The 26,391-nt window shown below is 35.9% G+C and overlaps 1 protein-coding gene across 1 annotated transcript in view; it reads left to right on the top strand.

Moving 5' to 3' along the window:
• Positions 1-26,391, top strand: part of KHDRBS2 (KH RNA binding domain containing, signal transduction associated 2) — a 621,992-nt gene that overhangs the window by 413,220 nt on the left and 182,381 nt on the right. The window contains exon 6 of the mRNA XM_037737261.1: positions 4,235-4,484. Within this exon, the coding sequence (XP_037593189.1) occupies positions 4,235-4,484 (250 nt within the window). The remainder of the gene's footprint in view (positions 1-4,234; positions 4,485-26,391) is intronic.

Genomic DNA, 26,391 nt, shown 5'->3' with positions numbered 1-26,391 from the left:
ATATATATATATATATATATATATATATATACATACATATACACACATACATATATATAGTGAGGGCCATTTAAAAAACAATGAATTTTTATGTATTTTATTGTAAGAAATCATCATAGAAATAGATTTTGCTTTGTTATTGATATTCCTTAGTAGAATTTTGCATCTGCCATTTTTGAGTAGAGCATATAAGATTTTAATTTTAAGAAAAGCCTTATTCTAAGATTTTAATCCATTTAATAATTGAATACAGGATAGTGCATTATGGTCTGGATTTTAACATATCTTCTTAGAAGAAAAATTTGATTGAAAGATTTTACTGTCTAATCCCATATAACATACAGATCTGATACTATATACATAAAAAGAAAATAAAATTAACATTAAAAATTAAATTTCACCTCCAATGCTGTATTGACATCATTGGTGGTACGAACATCAGTGAAAGAAAATGAAACAGAATTTTGTTGTCTTCTATTTCAAACAATATGAACTGTATCTACAATGTAAAATGATTAGGGAAAATAGCTTTATAAAATAGAAAATCATATTAATAAGAGAACTTTGCATAACATGAGTTAACAATTGCCAATTTGAATGAACAGTTATGAAATTATTAGTTTATGAGGTTATTTAATTACACTTAAATTCAAAAAGATGATGCCTAGAATATTTTTAAATTCTATAATTTGTTGAAAATGTATTTAATTAAAGCAATTTACATTTCAATAATCGTATCTGTAATACTCTAATTTTCCAATAATGTGTACCAGAGCATAAAGCATTACATCTATATATTGTAATAAGAATTTATTTTGCATAATTGACAAATGAAAATATGTGACATCTGTAACACACATCATCACTACATGTTGCAGTGAGTGCAATCACTGGAAAATGAAACATTAGGGGTAAATCTTGAAGGCTTTTGTTTACCACAGTGAGAACTAACACATAGAACTAATGGAGTTTGTTAAAGAGCAAAATAATCATACTTGTTTCTAGGAAAGACTACTCAGTCATCACTGTGGATGATGCAGATGAGTTAGAGTGATTGAAAGAGAAAGAGATACAGACAGAGAAATGATTTTATGGAAGGGGAGCCAATGAGAAGACAAGTCCATCATTCCAGGCAGATAAAAATGAGCAGCATTTGGAATGTATAGAGATAGGGCCAGATCAGAGATTAACATTTATATAATGCCAATTAGATGTTGGATAAGAAGGCTTGCCCAAGACAAAGATAAATTGTTGGTGTCTAGCCTGGTAAGAAATTGGTGATCATTATTAACTAAGATTAGGTGAAGGATCAAATTAAATGAAGAATATAATTATTCCTGTAAATAATCTGAGCTCTGTGGATTGCTGGTGTGACCTCAGGCAGGTGACTTGTACTCTCCATGTCTTGGTATCTCAACTTATTGTTAAAATATGTTAGAACTGCCCACATGACAAGTTTGTCAAGATGCTTAAATTAGAGAATTCGACCAGGTGCAGTGGCTCACGCCTGTAATCCCAGCACTTTGGGAGGCTGAGGCGGGCTGATCACGATATCAAGAGATCGAGACCATCCTGGCCAACATGGTGAAACCCCGTCTCTACTAAAAATACAAAAATTAACTGGGCGTGGTGGCGCATGCTTGTAGTCCCAGCTACTCGGGAGGCTGTGGCAAGAAAATTGCTTGAACCCGGGAGGCGGAGGTTGCAGTGAGCTGAGACTGCACTCCAGCCTGGTGCCTGATGACAGAGTGAGACTCTGTCTCAAAAAAAAAAAAAAAAGAGAAATGAAAAAGAAAAAAAAATTAGAGAATTCATATAAGGCAGCGGTTCCCACATCGGCCTGCACGTTGGAATCACTGGGAGCTCCCTGTCTCCAGAGATTGTGGTTTAATTGCCCTAGGGTATGGCCTGGAATCTGGAATTCTCAAAAGATCCTCGGGTAACTCTAACACGCAGGCAAGTTAAGAAACTTCTGATATAAGGAACACAAGCCCAGATATAGCATTATGTCAGGAAGAAATCAGATAATAACCGTCATCAGAGTTAGGGACTGCCGGGTACAACCATCAGATCGAGGACAGAAATTGGGACATCCAGATTCAAAAGTGGATCCAGGAATAGAAGCCAGTGAAGGAGGATGAGGAGTAAGAAGGAAGGACGAAAAGTAGAGAAAAGCAGTCATAAAAGCCCGAAGAAACATTTTCCAGATAATAGTCCACAATCTAAAAAATAGTAGGAAGGTGCTGTGGCATGGAGACTGTAAAAGAATCTAGTGGATCTGGAAGTCAGTAGGCTACTGGTCATCTGAGCCAAGAGCATGTTCAGCAGAGGGGCGAAAGCAAGAACTGGACTGATAACATTCAGTTCAGGAATGTGGAGGAAGTAAAGAATTAAACATGGAAATTGTTCTTTCAGCACGTCAGCCAATAAAGGAAAGGATACTTTCTTTTATTTGTGGTTTTAGCCAGGGGCAGTATCCTAAAAAAAGTGATGTGAATTAAATTGGAGGAGAGAACATGAGGTTAATATCCCAGGGAAAGGACATAGTGGATAAGAGGTAATGAGTCAGGTTCAGGAGACGGGTTTGCTAGGGCTACGTCTGGTAGTCAGCTGATGAAGGAAGAAAATGGAAAATTAGTTTTGATGTGAGTATCATATAATATTAGAGCAGAAGGAAGTACTATAAATTTAGAAAACTGCATTTTACTTATTCAAAAAAAATTATCTACCTCAAGCCTACGGTGTTATAATACTTACCCATGACTATTCAATGGTACAGCCAAGACTTGTGAATATAGTTTAGAGTAGGGTGACCATATAATTTATTAGTCACACATGGACACTTTTGAGAGTGTTAAAAAGCTAAACTGAACAGGAAGCTAGAACAACAGTTATAAAACCTGGACATAAGCTCATCTTGCTTATGAGGAAGCAGAAATGTGCTTAGAGGACTAGTGAAGGCAAAATTGGTCTTTACATCCCTTTAATAGATGCATTTATATATCATCATGATAATACAGAATACTGTACTCTCAGCCATGTTGTAGTTGAAGCCAGCACTGGGCCTCTGGGTCTTTGTGTTTCACCTTCTCCTAATCTAGGAGAGTATTCTTTATACGTTAGACTCACAATAAGTTCTCTGATCATTTCTCTATTCATCAGCTCTATAATTATTTAAAAATTTTAAAAGCTTTTCCAGCATTCTGACTTTTCACTCATAAAAGCTCATTTTATTTTAAGCAAGGAAGAGCCATCTGAGTGCTATTCATAGCAGACAGCATAACCTACGTCCCCATATGTGGGTACAGCCAAATACTGATTGTTGACATCCCAGTGATCATCATTTTTCCCAGAGCTTTAGTGTTCCTGCTGAAAGCAGTGCTCTCTAGAGGCCAACATTTCAGACACAATAAAAAGTGAAATAGCCGTGCTTTTGCCCAAAGATTTCAGACAAACACTCAGCCTTTCTAAAGCCTTCAAAATACCATAAAATTATCTACAACCATTTGATCTTACACTTGGAGTGCAAGTTAATATTGTATGAAGAACTGCAATACAGAGTATTTAGTCCATTATTTTCATTACAGATACTAAAGTATTCCTCTAGCATCATAGATATAAGAAAATGTATTCTGTCAGGGACTGCGCCAGCTCACGGGGTTACATGCATGATGATAAATCAGGGACAAGGAGTTGTGATTTCAAGTGTCCTCAAACTTAAGCTGCTGTAATAAACAGAATGGTATCACCACGGTTAGAGTTCCACAGTTTATTAAAGTACAGAAAACTTTTCTTTTTTGTAAATGACAGCATTGTCCATCACTGTCAGTAATCCCCAGCATAGAGGAGACATAGACAACTAGCCACTCAGTTTCAGAGATGGTCCAGTGAGTCATATATCAGATGATGCTCTGATTTGTGTCTTCTTGGAGAATTTGGAATATAATGGGGTTATATTCAGAGTGGGTTTTTGTTTGTGTGTTTTATTTTGCTTTGGTTTCTAATTTTATAAAAGACAATAATAAAGTGTTTTACATGTTTTTTCTAAGAACTAAGTCATAGTATTTAAAATTGTCTTCTATAGAGATCAGCACACTTTATATCTTACATAATTTATATTAAGCACATATACATGCACATACAGAGAGACAGAAAGTGAGAGAGAGACAGAGAGAGAAACCTGTATTTATTTCATTGTATGGGGGCTGTGAGAGGAAAGCTTTTTCTGTGATAGGCCCTTTTCTCCCATCACCTGTTTCTCATCTATCATGGCTTGTTTATCTAGGGGCCGTGGAGGTGCCGTTCCTCCTCCCCCACCACCTGGACGAGGTGTTCTCGCCCCTCGGGGAAGCACTGTAACCCGTGGAGCCCTTCCAGTGCCGCCTGTAGCAAGAGGCGTACCCACTCCTCGAGCCCGGGGGGCACCAGCAGTGCCAGGATACAGGGCACCCCCTCCTCCAGCCCACGAAGCTTATGAAGAATACGTAAGTACTCTCAAGAAATAAGTTGTAAGGATGAGTTAAACTGATTAGTTAACAACACTATGTCTCAAACCATTCATATACCATGAATATATCAGGTAATGTTTACTGCAAAAAACAAATGTCATTTGTAAGAGAGTTTAAGCAGTGCATTTAAATGAGAACAGTTTGAGAAACGGTTTTGTTTTACAGGTGTCCTCAATGTTGGTGCTAGTTAAAGAGCTTGCATTTTAATAACCAAACTATCTTGAGGTTTTTTTACCCTTAGGAAGTTTGATCAGATTTTAAATGAGAAATAATTTTAAACAAAAGATGAATTGCCTTATATTCAGCGATTTCTAGAACTTCATAAAGATTAGCATAAAACTCAGAAATATTTGACAAATGTAATATGATTATATTATAAACTTTGGTAATAATGTAGCCCATTTGGCTGGTCTTTCGTTTATATATCCTGCCTCTTTCTTTCACCGTATTAAAGATGTGGATTGGCATAAACAATTCAAAAAAATATACAATGAACAGATAAAATGCAGTGTTTCCAAGCATCGTCCTCCCTTCCTATCTACAGTATCTTTTGGTCATCTAATGTATCTAAACATCTTTTGAGCTTAAGTTCTGATTGCTAGTATTCCACTAATTACATTGTGGTCCTTGTGTCCATTTCTCCAACTAGTTTGTGAAACTTGAAAAGGGAATATTTTCTAATAGTATAACGATAGGAAGTCTTCTGTAAATGCTTAACTGAGGGAAGCCAGATTATTCTACTGAGTAGAAGATTTCTTTTGCCTTTAACCTCTCCGGCGTGTCCATCTCCTGATCTAGGTGTTTGTTTCATTCAACTGCCCATAAACATGCTGTCCTTTTCAATGTCTTATGTAAATTATTGCTCGTTAAATATGAACTCTTCAAGTACAGTTACTGTCACATACTGGGCACTCAAAACATATGGACTGGTTAATCAAAACTCAATTATAAGATAAAGTGAACATAGTTTATGTGTAGTTCTAAGAATATGTTAAGTCTTAGCATATATTCATTTTTAGGAATAATGTTAATACTTAAATAGGAAACATTGACAAAAATATGTAAGAGTGAAGAAAAATTAACTAAAAATTCACTTCTACTGAAACAGATAAAACGTGTTCATCTAAAGCATCTTTACTACATCAAGTATCAATATTTGAAAGCTTAGACAATCTTAAAATTGCAAAACCAGAAACAGAAAACATATTCTACTCTGCAAACAAACCCGCAAGTTAAAAAAACTCAGGGACTATCCCTGGTTCTGCCATCTCTTGCCAGAGACATAGTATGTGCAAAATAAGTACCTGTTTAAATGAATTAAAAATCTACAACAAGGATGGTAGGATCACATTTTTATCTTTAAGAAGCTATTTAGCTCCACAGTCTTTATGTATATTGAGACTATGGTGTTTTTGTCCTCCAAATAGAGGCTTAAACAGGTCAGTTTTTAAAAAGAAGCAAGAAAAACTTTTCAGATAATGGTAGTTAACATTCTTATTGATAGAAGAATTTACACAGCATATATGGGACTATGAAAGAGAAGTTTGCCAAACACTTGTAGCCTTTCATGTGTATTTCAATCTATGGTGATCACATCACTAGACTATGAATCAAATCAACAAAAGCATCAAGAGTTTATGGAAATGTGAGTGAAAGGGTTATATTCTTAATGGGACAATTTAAGAGGTAAGGATATTCCTTGGAAAAGATAACAGAAAATAGTACAATATTAGAAAGTAATCAGAAAATTTTACTTAGAATTTAAAGTACCCACTTGATTTTATTTATTCACTCAGTCATTCGCTGAGCTTCCGTCTTATTTTAGGTGTGTTGTGAAGGCCCCGGAGACATATCTGTGAACAAATCAAACCACATGTCTGCTTTCATGAAGCTTATACTGTAGTGGGAAGAGACAGAAAACAAACATATGTAAATAAATGAATAAAAGTTAGTGAGGTAGAGATAAGTGCTCTGGAGAGAGATGAGGAGCGTCCACTAACGGGCAGTTAGGGAAGGTCTCTCTGAAGTGGAGACGTTTGAGCAAACGCCTAAATGAACTGAGGGTCTTGGCCAAGCGGCTGCCTCTGTAAACAACATCCCTAGTAGAGGAAGCTGAAAGCATAAATGCCCTTGAGTGAAACCTGTTTGAAATATTTGGAGATCAAAATGGAGGACATTAAAGCTGGAGCAGAATGTGTGAGGGGGAGGTAGCAAATAAAATCAGGGCAGTGGACAGGCCAATTCGTGGTGCTGTTGGAGGGTGTGGAGGAGGGAAGTGGCGTGATTAGATTTATATTTTAAAAGGTTTATTCTGCCTACATCGTGTATAATAGAACATGAGGGTGGAGGTAGGCACACAGGTGGAAACAGGAAGGCTGTTAACTGGTTGCATTGCCCCCCACCCACCCCATGAGAGGATGATGGAAGGGATGAGAGGAGGGTCGGTTCTAAGTGTACTGCAAAAATACCTGTTCAGATTTGATGATGAAAATATGTGGACATGTGAAAGAGAGAGAGTAAAGGAATGTTTTTATGAAGTGAAGGTGATTAGACTGAACGACTGGGTTAAATTGAGACACTGTTTATTAAAATGAAGATACCACAGGGAAGTCGAAGGGTTCAGTCTGAGATTCCCGAGTGTCACTGGGTGGACAGGATGTGACATTTTTAAAGAGACAACAGCATCTCAAGGTTTGAACTCTAGCTGTGTCACTCCCTGTGTGATTTTGTGAACACTCTGAGGTTTGGATTTCTCTTCTATAGATGGAAATAATCATTTCAGCCTCTCAAGATTCTATTGAAGATTAAAAACAAATATACATAATCACTTATAAGCATGCATAAATACCTAGAATATTGTTGATATTCAGTAAGAGGTAACTATTACATAAATTTTATCATATATAATATTTAATTTTTTGCTTGGGATAAATTATGGAACCTTTGAAGTTATAGACATTTATAATCTATTTTTGTGAATCAGTTAAGCATTATTGATTGCAAAAAGGCAGAAGCACTTTGAACTTCATTTAGTAGAATTTTTAAAACTGGTATTGGGGAAATATTGTATGAATATAGGTTCATAAAATCCTGCAATAGGAATGTCATCTGGGCTTAGGAAAGATCTATACCAAGGAACTAGAAAATCATAAGGAATCTGTCTTCTTATCTCTGCTTTCTCTGCATATGTGTTTCCATTCCATTTAATCTACATACTGGATTTTTTTGGCTTCTTTGACAATGTGACTTATATATAGTAAAATTATATATATATAGTAAATCTCCTCCCGTGGCTGTTATCTTTTTATGTCCAGCTCTAGTCACCAACAGATAGTAGCCGCTCAGTTCTGTTCCAAATCTGCAGGTGAGAAAATGGTATTCAGCCAGGCTTGTCAGGTGTCTAGCACTAGTCAGTCATCTCTGAGTATAGGGAGAAATTCACTTGAAATTAGGTCTGGATCTACCACTCATCAACCACCAATGGCAAGGGAAGGGGAGGGGAGAAATTCGCATAATATAAACATAGTTCTTGGGGACCCAGCCCCAAGGACAATATGGGGAGACACTAATTTTCAGAGAGGAAAAAGTATTAAGAGCTTGGCAGACATCCCAAAATATACCTAGGGGAACATACTATTGATCATAGTAAAAAGTATATGGTTATATCTTTGAAAAACTTTTTATAGCATATTTTATTAAAACCTGTCTTGTATTATATTTTCATTAACTTTTTTTTCTAAAAACAATTTAATGAGTAAAGTTTAATACATGGCTGACAGGCTGCTGACTGCAATCTTTGAAATCCTCAGTACCCAACCCAGATTAGCACTCAAGAGCTGCTACCCTCTGCTCTAATTTTAAACTATTGATTCCTCTGCAAGGAGCAAGAAAAACAAAAGTTTAAGTGTTTCAAAAACAAAATAATAGCACCATGCTGAGTTGATGGTGAAAATCTCAAAGGAGTTCTTAACTTTCAGATAAAATTTCTTAGAAAAGCCTCCTTTTATTATAAATCACACTATGAGTCGATTCACTCTTCAGACTTCTTTCTCCCTGGCTGCGCCTCAGCGTTAAATTTCTGACCACATTGAATGTATTTAGGTAATCAAATCCACTCCTTGCAGCTGGCCTGACAAGAAACAGCTTACTGTAATTGAGATTGCTGTTTAAAACCATCATTAGTGTTAGCTGAGTCTAAAAAAAAAAAAAATTGAATTTTAGTTTGTTACACATCCTAACCCAGACTTTAAATATTTTAAAGCTTTTTTTCATTGACCTTCTGCTAAGACAAGTACATTTACATTTTATAGATCCATCATCATGATTGAAGTAGATTTGGAGAATCAAAAAGAGTATTTCAACAAAAAATCCCATAGGACAACATATTGAGCATTATCAGCTCTACCAGTGGATAATATGTTAAAAGACAATAAACTGAAACTAAAACTTTTGAATACCTCCTTGGTTCTAGTCACTGTATATTAACTCAATCTCACGATAATACTATCAACTAGTTTTAGATTTTACTTTTTTAGTAGGTGAAGAAACTGAAGCCTGGAATGAAGAGTTGCATCCACTTTTCTGTCTACAGCCTCTCTATCTGATACATTGTGTTTCCTCTTAGTAAAGAACCATAGTATCCTATACAGGACTTCCCTGGCAGAGAACTCAAGCACTGACACAGATCATTTGAACTTTATACCCCCATCTAGACCACTAGCCAGTGTTTTAGCCCCCTCAGCAATACTTAGGATATCTCCCCGTATTTATACCTGCATGAATACCTCCAACTCTGGAGAACTAAATACCTCCAGAAACTAAGTGCTGGAAATATAAAACTAAGCGGTTAAAGAGAAACTGTCCCTACTCTAAAAAAACTATGCCATCTAGTGGTAGAGACAGCATTAGTCCAACAATTAACAGATGTATTTGCTATACAGGGCTCTTATCTTACTCTACCCTCTATTAGAAATCATTTTCTATTATGTTCTCTCACAAGATTTTATACATCCTAAAGGCAGTGCTTCTTAAATTTGCCTTATTTTTGCAGTTCTAAGTAAAGTGCTTTGAACTGAATCTACTTAACAATATTTTGGAAAAAAGGTTATACCTATGCACACTGACACACATCTAAACATATAAATAATGAAAGTAGAACACAGTATATATTAAGTACCAAATAGAAACTCTACATGCTCTTGTAAAGGGAATTATCACTAATGTCTAGAGGGCTGTTTTAGAAAAACTCGTAGAGGGTAAGAAAAACAACTGCAAGCAGACCAGAAGGAAAATAGGTATAACAATTAGAAGTAGGGAGAAGAGGGAGAAAACTCCATGCAGAAGGAATGGTAAGACCGAAGACAAGGCAAGGAACCCTTCAAAGCAAGTCTAAAGAATCTGGAAGAACAATTTGGTGAAACAGAGTTTCTTTAAGATAGCAGGGAAGTAATGGAGAGAAAAATAGAGAAGAGTTACACATAACCGGAAGGCTGAGGTTGTAACTTCACTGATAATAAAATGCCACCTGAAGATTCATAGCAGAAGATAACCTGAAGTTTTGGGGAATTTTCTAATTCTCAGTTGTCTGGGGAGGATTAAAGAAGATGATGAAGAAAGGATAAGATTGGGGCCTGGCGCGGTGGCTCACTCCTGTAATCCCAGCATTTTGGGAGGCCGAGGCGGGTGGATCACGAGGTCAAGAGATCGAGACCGTCCTGGTCAACATGGTGAAACCCCGTCTCTACTAAAAATACAAAAAATTAGCTGGGCATGGTGGCACGTGCTTGTAGTCTCAGCTACTCTGGAGGCTGAGGCAGGAGAATTGCCTGAACCCAGGAGACGGAGGTTGCGGTGAGCCGAGATCGCGCCACTGCACTCCAACCTGGGTAACAAGAGCGAAACTCCGTCTCAAAAAAAAAAAAAAAAGAAAGAAAGAAAAGAAAAGAAGCCCTTCTCCAGTGCAATGGGAGGGGCTTATAAATGTGTTTACATGGCCATCTCTCTTTGTTGCAAAAGTAAGGTATTTTACCTATAATCCATTGAAATCACATCCTCACCTGTCACACTGCTGTTTGGTTCAAATAGTGGTAGAGTGAGCATGACTATCTGTGAAGAAGAGCTCATTAGAAATGTATTTAGTTGGATTTAGAGGACTATTATATTTGCATTATTTAGATACTGCTGCTGTTCTGTTATAGAAATATTTCCAGGAATACTCCTACCATCTCACATGGTATTGTGACACAGGTATTCACAGGCAGAGATGTTACTGCTGTTTGGTGGTGAAGTACAGCACCGATACAGAAAGGATGTGGTCAGAGGAAGAGAAAAAACGTTTGAATTGTATTGGGCTAGATTATGCTCTGTGGAAAACTCTTACTTATCCTTCACCTTAGCTATGAAAGAGAATTGACAGAAGCTGTAACATAACCAGCAATGAGTTGTGAAAAAGAAATACACTTTTTATTTTATTTAATTATACTTTAAGTTCTGGGATACAAGTGCAGAATGTGCGGGTTTGTTACATAGTTATACACGTGCCGTGGTGGTTTGCTGCACCCATCAACCGGTCACCTACATTATTTAGTTCTCCTAATGCTATCCCTCCCCTAGCCCCCCATGCTCAACAGGCCTCCATGTGTGACATTCCCCTCCCTGTGTCCATGTGTTCTCATTGTTCAACTCTCACTTATGAGTGAGAACATGCGGTGTTTTGTTTTCTGTTCTTGTGATAGTTTGCTGAGAATGATGGTTTCCAGCTTCATCCATGTCCCTGCAAAGGGCATGAACTCATCCTTTTTTTAAATAAAATATGCTTTTTAAAACTGTTGATAACAACTCTTTTTTTTCCTATCAACCAGCTAGAGAAAAAAATCCTTAATTTTCTCTCCTCTCTATAGAAAATATCAAAATCAGTGTCATATTAGATGATCAAAACTTAAACCTCCAAAAAGCATAGGGATTTGTCGACTAACAAAACAGAAATTCTGTATTGTTTTCTAGATTTTGTGATGTTGATAATATTTTCAGGTTTAGAAAATGTAAGCTTGTTTGTTATTGCTTTTGTCATTCGAAATAAATATTCACTTTCCTGCCAACTACGTATTCATATTTTTTACATCTTTTTCTTAAAGAAGGAATGCAAAATTACATGATTTTGAGGCCCCACAAACTTTGCATCTCACCCTGAAGGGAAAATAATGGCAACATTTATAGGAAAATACATATCTGTATGAGGGACAGGGCAGGGAGAGATTGTTTAAAGAAAAATTTGACTGTGTAACCTTAGTTTCTTTCTGATACTAAAAGTCTATTCTGTGCTTAGCTAGAACCAAGTTAGCGCTGTTAATAAGTATGCTATTCCTTGTGGAACTGCTGTCCTTTTAACAAAGGTTACATGGAAGAATTAAATGTGCAGGTAAAGGCACACAGCTTCTGGAAGGGTCTGTCAGAACATTTCACTCTACGGAAACACACTGACAACATAAAAATCTGCTTATATAAGCACTCCCTTGTAACTCATATGTTGGTATAGCTTTTTTAAAAAGCAGATCAAAAACAAAGACACTGCAGGTACACAAAACAGTTTCTAGTTTCCATACGTTTAATTCATTTTTAAATTCGTATTTTCTCTAAGGGTTAATGGCTCGACATCAAGGAGGCGTATCAGCACAGCAAAGCAGGAAGAAGAGATGTAGTTAAAATTCAGTTCAGCACTACATGAGAAATTCTGACTCTATGTAATCAATCATGCTAACCTAATTTATAAAATGCATTTTGACAAATTTTTGAGAAGTTTCTCTTTTCATCAGCCTTAAGTAAGCCTATCGGCATTCCAGCCCATCCTATCTAATTCAGGCTGAGGCATCCTTCCAGTAACAATGAGAGAACTAGAAAATTCACTGGTAAATCAATAGTCCTTAAAAGTTCCATAAATGAGTTCAGGCTGCCAACCCACAGTTTCATGTGTATGGAACATTTTTTGACAGGAGAGGGAAATAGGTATTAAATGATAATTGAAATCAATTCTTGTACCATTTTTGTGCAAGGAAAGATTATGAGCCTGATCTATAATGCATTTTGAGGGGAGCCATGTGTGGTTTTTTGTGTAATAGCCGAGAGCCTTTACCCAAAGAAGGGAGATTGTTATTAGAGTTTTTAGACTTGATATTTGTATTCCATTAAACATTCTTGTGAGTTTCATGCTCTAGTCCCCTCATATTAGAGACTAATTTACCAAGATACATTGTAGGGTTTTGTTTTTTGAAATGTAACTAATATTTAAAATAACCAAAATATGCAAGGTTAGTGAAATGTATTGTGAAACTGTAAGGTAGACGTAATACTACTGTGGTTCAAATATTCATAGAAAGGATAGAGGTACTGGTATGTAAATACTATTAAAATATTACATTTATTTCCCATAGTTATGTAAGATGTCACCTTTTAAAATTGTGAGTATTCTTCTTCTGCAGTTGAAGCTTAAATAAGCCATCCTTCTTCTAGCCTTATAATTTTAAGTCATTTTAGAACAGATGCAGATTCTTCTATTGGCTACAATACTCAGAATTACATCCAAACCTGTACTTTATAATTAGCATGATGACTAACGTCTTTTGTAACACTTACAAGGATGAAAATAGGTTTCCTCTCTGTGCCGTTTTGAGATGGCTTCTAGCTGCTGTAAAGTATTATAAAGTATTTTAAAGTTTCCTCTAGGCTCTGTAGGAGTAAAAAATGCCCTGATCTTTATGCAGTTTCTGCTCTAGACACGGGGAGGACAGCTGTGGCAAAAAATGACAAACTGCCGTCTCGGCCGTAGGGAGTTCAACCATTTTTTTTTTTTTTCTTTTTCTTTTGACAACATTATTTGCATATTTTAGGCTATATTATTTTCTATTTTTTGATCATACACATTGCCTAAAGATTAAAAATGAAATTGAATTGAGTCTTGATTTATTTCTATAGGTATATGCCTAAAAAGATATGTTGGGTTCAAATTTATAATTTTAAATCATTTTTTTTCTTCTGAGTTCCTTATAGCTTTGACAATTATACTACCACTGAAAAATTAACAGCCTGTATTGGGTTACAAATCATACATCAGAATCCCAGAATTCACTTCAGATTTTGTTGGTTGAAAAACATTAATGACTGTATTTTGACAACACTACTCTTAAAATTTTCTGGCAAGGAAAACGTAAATACAAATTGCTTAGTTAGTAAGATTGTCACTGGTTTTGCAGAAAGCCTTATAGGCATGGTTAATTAGGATTGAGTTCTTTTCCACATTTTGGACCCTTTCTGTTATGGATTCCCTATTTAGTGGAAAATAGAGGCTGCTAAATCTTTCTATCAGAAACAGATCTGTGTGATTATTTTCTATATCTTATGATCCAAAGGCTTTTACTAGGGAAGCTGCAGATGTTCTTTGCAATAACTTGTAATAATCTCAAGATTTGGGTTAAGAATATTTCCCTTCATTGTTGAAGATGGAAAATCATATTTTCCCTTTATATGAAACCATATTATGGATCAATTTGGCAGAGGAAGGACACAGAAAGGACCCTCATTTATTCCTTTGGCTTCATATTTCTTAGATACCAAATAGAGAATATACTACATAGCTTAGAAATCAAATAGAGAATATACTGGTGGGCTTTTTATTTTTTCATCTTACTTTAAATGTTGACATTCATTCTTTAACAGTACCTCTGACTTATAAACATCCATTTAAAGTGAGTTCTTTATTTCATACTGCCGCGTATACTAACAGAATTGGAGAGCTGCAGATACAACTGGTGTGAGTGTCAAGAAGGTTCAGTTTGCTGGAGGATGAGTAATTTGTTATTTTAAGTGATCTTTTCTTTTTCCTTCTCCACATCTACAAATAAGTCTCAAACCTTTCCTACTTTTTTCTGTTCTGGTTATAGGGGGAGAAAACCTCACATGTTAAGAATCACAGAGATTGTGTATCAAAGAGAACAAAAAACATTTTACTTTTACTGTTCTCACTTTCTTCCTCCTGTGCAGGAGTATTGGATGTTGTAAACTCCTTGAAAATAAAATATGATGCCCTTTGTTGTAATTTAGCCCCTGTTGTAATTTCTGGAGGTCACTTCTATTGCAATATTTTGGGATGAAATAATATAGCTACAACATATGCCTTTGAACAGTAATAACCAAAATAGTAATTGGTGCCCACAGCCAGTATTATTTTGCTGTTCTGCACATGTACAGAGCTCCAATTGTTGTCAGACCTCCGATTCAATTTGTTGGTGCCTGAGCCATCCTGACTATGAATATTGTAACACTTCCATACTGGTGAATGGTAGACATCCAGCATTACAGGTGTACCCAACTAAACAAATTAAGCTAACTGAATCAGAGATTAGGATGATTCCCTATTCAAGCCCTTGAAGCAGAGGTCTAAGCCAGATGTTGCACTGCACCAGAACCTCTTATGGTCACAATTAGTGCTGATGGCACTTGTGACTTCAGAAATCCCAGTACTCTGCCTGTCAAGCTGTTGAACTTTCTCACTGTCTCTTTCCTCATCTTTCAGTATGTCCCACATCTGTAAAGAGAGTTGAACATAATCTAATGGACCTCACTACCTCTCTCCAGCATTTATGTAGAATCTCCTGAATGCAAACGACTATCATGTGTTTTGAATGTTATAAAAAGTCTTATCGAGTTCACTATTTTAATTTAATGTTGGAGAAATTAAGGTTAAGAGAGTAACTGACTAAAGTGACACAACTGGCAATGCCAGTCATAGGTTGCTGACTTTTCCTTCCACTCTTTTCCCATGGATATTACAAGGAGATAAGAAAAGGTACAAATACACTTACTCATAGGTCTTCCAGGTGAGTCATTTGGCATCTTTGTGGGTCTGAGGTTCAAGTTTTTCTAAAATTACAGGGGTTAGTCTGAGAGCATGGTATATGAGAATGTTTGAGCCTTTAGACCAAGGACAACTACCCACGAGGTTTATGAGGCCCAAATTTCTGCTCTGCTCTTTCCTCCTCAGAAACCTAATGGCTTTCTAGAAGCAGCACACAACCCCCACCACACCCTCTCTTTTTTAGTTAGCTAATGACACTCCCAAGGAAGCAAATGTTTGTCAGCAGCATTAACAAAATGAAGTTTTCCTTCATTTATCAGGGTAGTTTCTTCTTGGAAACAGGATTAATAAAATAAGAATATTCTTTCCCCCACACACTCTTTCACTTCATTCTAAGATTTCGCCCAAAAGTAAGAAGTTACATTTGTCAAGACAGAAGTATAGTTTACTACAGGACAGAAAGCACACTTGGAGGCAGGAAAAGATTTTAGGAGATATTTCTGGGGATTTAGTCAGTTAAAGAATAGCTTCTTACTCATTAAGCAGGAACTGATCCCTTATATGTTTGAAACCAGATCTTTAGAAAATGTGTCTGTTTTATAGTCCAAATAAATAAAAATGTTTAAAGCAATATATCCAGTACAGAAAAGAATTACACACATAGATCTCTAAATATAACAAAGCAAAAATATATTTCATTTCCTATCTAGATTTTGAGGTTTTCTTTTACATAAAATATACATTTAGGATCTAGACAACAGAATATGATTGTTTCATATGTAATGTAGGCAGCTGATATTATCCCCAAAACAGATTTACCAAATCCTCTCCCTTCCAGAATGCAATCTCCTCCATTAAAATTTGCTCCCAAATTAACAGTTTTCCTCCAACTATATTCCCCATTTTTTTCTATTATAAGTTTTTGCAGGGCTATTATAACATTACAATTTCAGCTTTCATCTCCAAAACAATGTTAAATCTCGACTCTCTCTTATTGTCGTATTTGTTTGACAGTCTTCAATTTTGTGTGTACCTTCCCATTCGGAGCACCTCTCTTCTTATATTCATACATCTGAACCTGATTTAATCAAACAGTCCCAATTTAGAATTCCTTTTGATTTGCCTGCTTCTACTTAGTTGAGCCCTAAAAATCTAAAAATTACTTTTTGAATCTTTCTTTGCTTTGTCTCAAATACTAAATCAGATTTATTTTCCTAAAATGCTGAATTCATCTTACCGCTTCTTTGTTTAAAAACATCAATCTCTACCTGTTACCTAAAGGTTAAAATCTCAATTTTTTACATACATAAATATAAAATATTATGAGAAGATAGAGATAAGTAGTTGTATGAACTTACCGTTAACTAATTTTTTTCAAATAAGGTTTTGACCAAAAATGATTTAAAATAGATGAACAAGAGACAAAATCCTAATTTTATATAGTACATACAGTTAGCAGCAACTTGAAGATCTTAGTATGCTAAAGGATACTATGCTATTTGACTCAATTTACTTTAATGGTCATGGACTCCCCATTCTATGTTATGCTAATTTCCACAGGCAGAGGCAATGAAGGATAAAAAAGGTGGTTACCTTTATTAGATTTCTATTATATGTTAGAGCTTTATGTATTTAATATCACAATAATAAAATTAGGAGGGATAATTCTTGTTTTTTCCGGTAAGGAGTATTAGGGTCTGATAATTAGATAACTATATCAGGCACAGGCCTGATAACAGAGCCAGACGGGTCTGTCTTCAGAGCTAACAGTGTGTGAAGATGTGAAAGGCAGAGTCGCTGGCTTTAGAAAGGAAACAGGTAAGATAGCTGGACAAAAACAAAGCTCACAGATACAGGGCAGAGTATAATTTGTGAGGGTGGATTTCAAACTTCATTATTAAACATATGCTGATATTTTCCTGACTTACCTCATTAAGTGAGTAAGAAGTAGTACCAGCTGGAAATCCCATTAAACCAAATATAGCTAAGATTTTTTATTAGCCTTGCTTTTGCTCAGAAAGCCTGAATAAATAAGTAGGTATACTACGTTCTATTGGATACAGTAAATCCATAGGAATTTGGCAGAGGGGAAGCAACCAATAATCTTCAACTTTATGGTAGTCAGGATAGAAAACACTAGGGCAGTTAGAGGTATACTCAAATTCTTTGGAAGTCTACGATATTAATAGCAACAAAAACAATAGGAATAATGAAAATTATAATAGAAGCAACTGATGTAATTGAGTAGTTATTATGATCTACAGACAAGGCAAAGTTCTTTACCTTCAGCACTTAATTTTACAACTATGTTTTATTGGTATTATGCCCATTTTACAAACATTTGAAGAGGTTAAGTAATATGCTTAAAGCTGCCTTGCCAGTAAATGGCAGAGCCAGTGTTCATAAGTTTGATTCGAAGGGTGGTGTTCATAGCCTCTAACCTGTAACAGTGTAGTATTTAACACATGGCAGGTGCTTGTCTAAGTGCTGTATACATGTTGACTCAGGTTATTTTCTTGGTACCTGTATAAGTATTATTCCTGTACATGCAGAGAAATTGAATAACTCAACCAACATCATCTGGGCAACCAGCAGCAGAACAGCAAATTCAATACCAGCAGTCTAGCTCCAGTTCATGCTGCTCTGCTACCCCTGGGGAACCAGCAAAAGTCTCATTTAGACAGTCAGCCACAGATAATACCAAAGGAAAAGAAATGAGTGACATATTTCAAGGAACTGCTTGGTCAATCTACCTGGACTATAAGTGAATATATAAAAACAAGGTCTTGTTGGGAGAAAAAGCTTGAAAAATAAGTTGGGGCAAAAGTAGTAAATGAATTGTGAAAAAAGTTGCCTAGAAGAAAACTTTAATAATTAAGTTGGCGATTAGTGGGGGTGTTCAGTGTTTCTGAGATTTCTGAGAAAAGCTGCACTTCATGAAGATTAATGTGACTGTGCAGAGCAGCAGGGACTGGAGCAGGTAGATGAGCAGAGACAGGAAATGTCATTGAAAGTTATGTAATGACTTAAATAAGGTGGAATAGAAAAGAGGGAACTATGGGGAAAACTATGGAACATATAGTAAATTAATTGGACCTAGCTCTGGAAATAATTCCAAAATTTTAGTCATTACATAAGACGTTTTAGGTAATCTAAAATGGAGTGCTATTCAATATTAACTTTATCATATTTGTTTTTTCTATAAATCATGTTTTTGATTCACCTACATAATAATAAAGGCTTCAACTATTAAATATTTTAGATAATTTATATGAACATTCTTTGTGAGATTTAAAAATGTATTTAGAAAAGAAAAACAATATCTGTATTTTCACTATAAGTAAAATAATGTAATCATGTAATGACTACAGAATTTTTAGCCAAATGCTTGAACCATTTTCTAAAGAGATGTTTTAAACATAATATTACTGAAACAGTGGTTTTTTAACACCGTTTTTTTTAGAGGTACCCATCTGTCAAAGGTAATTTTAGCCCTTGCTTCAGTTGCAAAATAGTTTTTTTTTTTTAAGTAGTTTTTATCTTTATTATTTGTTGGAAATTGCTTCTTTGTTTGCAGAGCCCCTGCAGCTCCTAGGTTTGTGGGTGCTGTGACCCTCCAACTCAGCCAAATTAAAGGAGGGAAGCAATGTGGGTAAGGCATAGGGAAAGGCAAAACAAAACTTTCTGTTTACCAAAAAAGATTGCCTTCCTTTTCCGTAAATCCTCCGCTGAATTTTCTATTTCCCCTACCAGGAAAGCATTTAAAAGACACTCTATAGGAAGTGTGTAATTACCTTTTTCCTAATGTAATTTCTAGGCATTTCTGTCTCTTATGGCTTCCTATTTTTCTTTCTGTTCCTTTGGGTCTTTTAGCCATAGCAGAACTAGGACATTTAGAGAGTATGTTAGGCTGGAGTTCCAGTGCAGGGGTCAACAATCTTTGCCTGTAAATAAAGGGCCAGATAGTAAATGTTTTGAGCTCTGTGGGCAATGCAGTCTCTGTCATAACTACTTAACTCTGCCATTGTGGTACAAAAGTGGCCATATATAATATGCAAATGAATAGAGTAATTATATTTCAGTAAAACTTTATTTATGAAAACAGGTGGCATGGCTGGATTTAGCCCATGAGTCATAGTTTGCCAACCCCTGGTCTAATGTATACTGCTTTCTGTATTTGGGTCTCATGACAGATATCAGAATCAAATTTACAAGGAACATGTTTCTGCAAATGGTGGGAAAAAGAAGTCCCTGGAATTTTAAGTTGGTTAAATTACCCAAGGCCACTTACTTCCTTTTCTCACAGGGGCTGCATGACAAAGAGACGGGATGTAACATTACATAAAACCCGGTCAAATTTACTCTCTCAGTTCTCAGAGATGGCAGTTTGCATATACTTCTGATTGCAAGCTCCTCCCGTCCTTTTAATTTAAAGATACGTAAGTGATGCAGCACATTGCCAAATTGCTCACTGCAACAACTGAATGCCATTAAAGAGAAAAAAAATCTCATTTTCAACAGAGCTTCTGAAGGCTAGGTGAGAAAGGCACCAGGCAGGTGAAGATCTTGCTAAATGATAAATGAGCTTGGATCCTCATATTTTTTAGAAGAATGTAGGTACACTAATACCAATATGCTATGAAACTACCTACTTCTGATGATAAATTCTTCTGCGTCACCTCACTGGTAGTGCTATGTCCCTGCCATTTGTAATAATCTAGTACTGTAAGCTACTGTCAGATAAATATTCACACAAGCTCACTACTTGTTTTCTTCTGAAAGAACCTGTTAGCCATCATGCTTTAGACAGACTCAAATTTAATGCATCCTTTAAAAAATGTATTTGGCAGTAAAAATGTTGTGAAAATTGATCTTCTTATAAAATTTAGCACCTTAGAAGTTGACATTAAGGCCACTTAGAGACTTCAGCAATAAAGGCATAGAGGGAACAACTGAATTTCAAGGTAATGATTTGGAGGGCATATAGTGAGAAATTGCAAGATGCTGCAAAACCTCATCTTTTAAGTTGGTCATTTATTTGTCAACTGTTTCTGCTCCAGGATATTCCACATTTACAAACAAATAAATAATATTTTTCTCTCTGACATTGTTTTAAATCTGAGAGGAATACACCTGAATCTTTTAAGGTTACCCCAACTTCACAAATTAGCAGGGAAAGGAAAACCCAAATCATATAGAAAATGACAAAAAAGAATATAAAATAATAATAAATAAATACAACAAGGTAATTATAACATGTAAAGTTGGACAGTTATAACCAAATCTGCTAGTTTGACTTCAGAAATAAAGTACTATAAAATTAACTGTTATGCACATGGAGAATAAAATAATGATCACATTAGCAGCAGAGGGTGAAAAGTCTTACTTGTATTTGGTGCCAGTTAGATGGTTGATTTTAATGACATGTGTTGCAGTCATGACACAATTCAGTAGAAGAATAGATACAATACTTTGTGGAAATGTGGAAAGTTCCTTGTTCAAGGCTTCCTTTGGTCTGTGAAGGACAGCCAGTAATACAGATGTAATGGAACCCATTTCTCAGAGTTAAGCCTGAATCAGTCCTGACAGTGTAGGTTGTATAATTTCTGAAAAGTGTCATCTTCAGGCAAGAGTGGGGTCTGAGTAAAGCAGATTGAAAGAATTTCACTTATTGGCGTGTGTAACATACATAGAGGGCTTTTTTTGTTTATCCTGGAACTGGGCTTTTATGGACAAGCTGGACTTCTTGCTCCATCTCATAAGCCTGATCTATTTGCTGTGCACAGAACATTATATGGGTTTCCACATCTCCCTGATTTTAATCTGCATGGAATTCTTTCTGCTTTTCAACCCCTCTCTTTCTCTCCCTGCCCCATTATGCCTACACCCACACACTCACACATTTACCTGTGATGGGATCTATTCAACCCATCAGGTCCCTAAATGGTAAATTCACATCACATTACCATTCCTTAGCTAACACCTTAAAAAATAATGCTTAGTCCAGTCAGCCTTTAATGTAGTAACTGACATACTGGCCTATCTCTTCTGCTAGATGGTAGGCCTGCTGAGGGCATTCCAGGGTTTATTCTCATTTATTTTCTATATTTTTTGCAAATAAGTGCTCAATTAAATCAATTAAATGACTGACTTTTTTCAACTAGATAGCTAGTTCTAAAGAGATGTGAAATCCCTGCCAGGAGTTGGACAGATTTAAGAAATACCAGGAGGCTTTGACATCACGGCATCAGTTCTGACTCCTGTACTGACACTGGGATGAGAGTCGAGAGGAGGGAGGTGGTGTCACATGCTTCTAAGCTAACCTCTACTCAGTTTCCTTGGCTTTTCAGACTTGGTTGTTCAGGTTTGTTCAACTCTCATGAAGGTCTCTGAGAAACATTTAGATGAGGTGCTTTTCTCATTACCTATGTTGAGCTCTGCATTCTTGTAAGACATGGCTTTCTCTACCTGGGTCAACATTGCTGTATATATTTTAAAAAAGGGACCTAAACAAATACTGTCTAGTTACTAATAGGGAAAATAAAGTATATGTTTAGTAGTGATTACTGGTGTTGAAAAAGGGGAAAAAAGCAGGCACATTTAGGAAAGAGGGGGCTAAAAAACATTAATTCCTGATACACATTAGAGACAAGTTTTGTGCTTGTTCTGCTAGCTATTCTGTTGAATCAGCATGAATTCTTATTCAATTTGACAAATGTTTTAAGTGAGGTACATTTTGAAAAAGATGTCAAATACTGTATTTTATTAAAATTAATTTTCAGCATTTATTTTTGGTAGAGACATTTACTATTAAAACTATTTTTGTGTATGTGTAATAAATGTTAGTTACTATTTCTTATTTTTAAAAAGTCTTCAAATGAATAAATTCCTCTAGCATTTCACATAAAAACAATATTAGATAATCATAGGCAATTATAAAAAAATAAAAGTGCATTAATCCCATTGTCAAATACTGTATTTCATTAAAAAATTAATGTTCAGCATTTATTTTTGGTAAAGACATTTACTATTAAAGCTATTGTTGTGTATATGTGTAATAAATGTTAGTTATTATTTCTTATTTTTAAAAAGTCTTCAAATGAATAAATTCCTCTAGCATTTCACATAAAAACAATATTAGGTAATCATAGGCAGTTATAAAAATAAAAATGCATTAATCCCATTAGCCAAACAGTTGCTTTCATTATTATGACTGAGGAATTATATATTGATGAGTTAATGTCATTAATGTGTAGTTTAAAAATAAAACTTAGAAAGTAAGCACTCATGAAGTACACAGATTAGAAAACAAGTCTGAGTGTCCCCCATGCATCTTTGTCCTGTCATATCCCCGATTATTCTCCTGAGATACATTGTCTTGAACTGAATTATAATCATCACCTTGAATTTCTGTTATTGTATATATGTATCTCTTAACAATTATTTTGTTTAGTTTGTTTCTTTTTAAACTTTAAAAACAGGAGACTCATACTAGGCATATTTTAAGTTTTAAGGTTTATTCATATTGATGCATGTAGTATAGCTTCTGCATTTGCACTGATGAAAATACCAGAATTAAAAAAAAAAGCCATTTGGTTGTATATAAATATTTGGATAGTTTTTTTTGTTTTGTTTTGCTTTTATGAACAAAACTTCCATGAGCATTCTTATGCTTGCTTCCTGGTGCTAGTTCATAAAGAATGAGAATGTTCAACGCTTGAGGAAAATTGTTCTTCTATATACTAAATTACCTAGCTTATTATTATTATTATTACTGTCCTTAGATCCCCACATTTTGCCAACTGATCAAGTACAAAATCAAATTTTATTGTGGTTTTAATTAGCACTTTTATTATTGCAAATGAAGTTTGTTATATTTTCATGAATGTATTGGCTGTTGCTACCTCCCTGTTTTGGAAATGCTTGCATAACTACTGCCTGTTTTTGTATTGTATTTCTTGTTTTTGCATTTATTTGTAAGAGTTTTTTATATATTCTAGATACTAATATTTGCCATTTATATATTTTTTAAAATTATTTACTGATTTGTGATTCTACCTCTTCACTCTCTTTATGATGTTTAGTGAAGGCATTATTTAAATCTGGTAGAATATTTAAGTTTTTTTTTATAGACTGTGATTTTTATGTCTTCTTTAAGAAATTATTTTCTATTCCAAGGTCATAAAAGTCTTCTCCTGTGTGATCTTTTTGAAATGATATTGTTTTCCCTCCAGATTAATTCAGCAGGAACAGATTTTACACATGGTATGTGAAGATATTTAGGTTTTATTTTTCCCCCTTTGTGGATTACCAATTTTATCAGTGCAATGTATTTATTCTATTCTTTCACCCATAAGTGGGAAAAACTACCTTTTACATATCAAATTTATAGACGTGGAGATCAGATTCCAAGTTCTCTGGAATCTGTTTTTCTTTCTATAGGCCAATACAATACCAACTTAATTTTGGTAGCTTTTTAATTGAATCTTGGCACTTATCACACAAGATGCCTTGGTTCATTTTTCTCCTCAGGATCATCTTAGCTTCTCTTGTTCTTGTTTTCCTGCATAAAAATAAAATATATTATTTTGGTAAGAATCAACATCTTTATGATATCAAGTTATTTGTCTTGTACATGGCCTATATCTCTATTTACTTAGCTCTTCTTTAATTACTGTCAATAAAGTTTAATATATTTCTACATATCTTTCATATCTTTTAGGCCTAGGTTTCTTATATTTTTGTTACTTTAATACCTAATAACCTTTAAAAAATTATTATTCTGTTTAAATTTATTATATACCAACTTATATTTTGGATATTCATATCATATGCAGAAATTTTTCTTATATTATGAATTTTTATTATATCCAGAAATATTTCAAAAATTTATTATATATTCTAATAATATGAAGATTCTTTGAGCTTATAATTTTGGATTCACATGCATTATTATAACAACATATACAATCTGCCAGTTTTTTTTAACTGCCTCTTGAATAACGTAGGGAACTAAGATTGCTTTAATTTTAATGTCTCTTAAATTATATACTGTTATTCAGTAATTTTTCAATTTATTCCTGAATTTAGATAGTGAATTTATTGTTTTGTATGCCGTTATGGCTTTAGATTTACCCATTTGTTCCCTATTTTCTTATTTCATCATGCCTTCTTGTAAACCTTCTTTGGATAAATTTTCTTCTGCCTAAAGTACATTATGTAGAAGTTCATGCTGTCAGTCTGTTAATAGTAAGTCTCTCAGTTTTTATTTGCCTAAAATATTTTTATTTTGCCTCGTTACTAAAATATACTGGTTTTACAATTCTGTCATCAAATATTTTCTCTCATTATATTGATGATATTCCACTTGATTCTATCATTGCCATTAAGAAATTAGCAAAAGCAATAGAAACTTTTGTGAAGAAGTTGCTACAGTGCATAGCTTCCACAGAGAGGAATGAAAGGCTTGAACAAATACATCACCTTCAACCAAAACATCCAGGCACTCACATGGAGACTGATCAGGAAAACAACTTGACCCATGGAGTAATATGTATAATATGAATAATATGGGAAGAACCATTTATCTCAAACATATTATACATATTACTGCATGGGTCAAGAAAAGCAGGGCAGGGCGATGGCCCACTGGGGAGCAACGTGGAGCCAAGGAAACCCTCATCCTCAGCCAAGGGAAGTAGTGAGTGAATGTGTAAACCCTGGGAAACCAAGCTTCTCCCATGGATCTTTGCAACCCTCAGATCAGGAGATCTCCTCATGAACCCACTACACCAGGGCCTTGGATCCAACACACAGAGCTATGTGGAGTCTCAGCAGAGCAGCTGCTCAGGCACACCCAGAGACCCAGGACCTTTATATATTATGGTCTCAGGATCCCCAGCAAAGGTGACTGCAACTCAGGCAAGGCAGGAGGTCCATAATACCTCTTGGAAGGGGGCTGACTCCAGGGGGCTGAACAACCTCAGTCTACAGGCCCCACATCCATGGCACCTCACAAGATGAGACCCACTGGCTTGGAATTCAGCTAGCCACTGGCAATAGGGTAGCGACCACCTGAGACTGGACTGAACTCCTGGAGCAGGGAGGAGGTGGGTGGCCATCTTTGCTATTACAAGGATTCAGCCGAACAGCCTGGAGGCTTTGGAGAGTCCACATGTTCTGGGCAAGGAAGGATGCCTCCTCCCCCAGCACAGTGCAGCTGTTTTATCGAAATGTTGCTAGACTGCTTCTTTAAGTGGGACTCCAATCACTTCCTCCTCACTGAACAGGACCTCCCAACTGGGGCCTCCAGCCACCATTCTATGGACAGAGTTCTTATTTCTCCTTGGAACCTCTAAGTGGGACCCTGATTCATTCCTTCTCACTGGGCAGGATCTCACAACTGGGGCCTACAACCACCCTTGCTGGTACTCTAGGCTGACTGAGTTCTTATTTGTTTCTGGGAAAGAGTGCCTGGTAGGAAGGGGCAGACTGCCACCTTTGCTGTTTAGGTGACTTCATCATTCCAGCCAGTGGGCTTTAGAGAGTCCAAGACGATGAGGGTGAAGGCAGTTCCCGAGCATGGGATGGCTGCTTCACTGAGGTGTGGCCAGACTGCTTTAGATGAGACTTTATTCCATGCTTCCTCCCTGTACGGGTCATCCCAGCTACATCCATTCAAGGTCTGCCTCCTACAGAGTTCTAATTTCTCACTAGGTAGAGTACCTGGACATTGGAGTGGGCTGTCACCTTTGCTGTTTGGGCATCTCTGCTGGTCCAGCCTGCAAGCCTTGGAGAGCCCAAACTGATCAGGACTGAAAGGATCCCCTGGCATAGCACAGCTGTTCTACCAGAACCCTACCAGATTGCTTCTTTAAGCTGATCCCTGATCTCATTTCTCCAGACTGGGGAGACCTCCCAACCCCAGCGGGGGTCTCCAGCCATCTCCTACATGGTAGGCAAAGAAACTCAATATATACGCTTCTCAAAAGAAGACATACATGCAGCATCCCAGTCACGGCACCAAAAAAAAAGAAA

The sequence above is a fragment of the Cebus imitator genome, unplaced genomic scaffold, assembly GCF_001604975.1.
Source record: "Cebus imitator isolate Cc_AM_T3 unplaced genomic scaffold, Cebus_imitator-1.0 Scaffold36, whole genome shotgun sequence".
Lineage (NCBI taxonomy): Eukaryota > Metazoa > Chordata > Mammalia > Primates > Cebidae > Cebus > Cebus imitator.
Note: the sequence above shows the minus strand (reverse complement) of the source record. Positions and strands in the feature narration are given on the sequence as shown.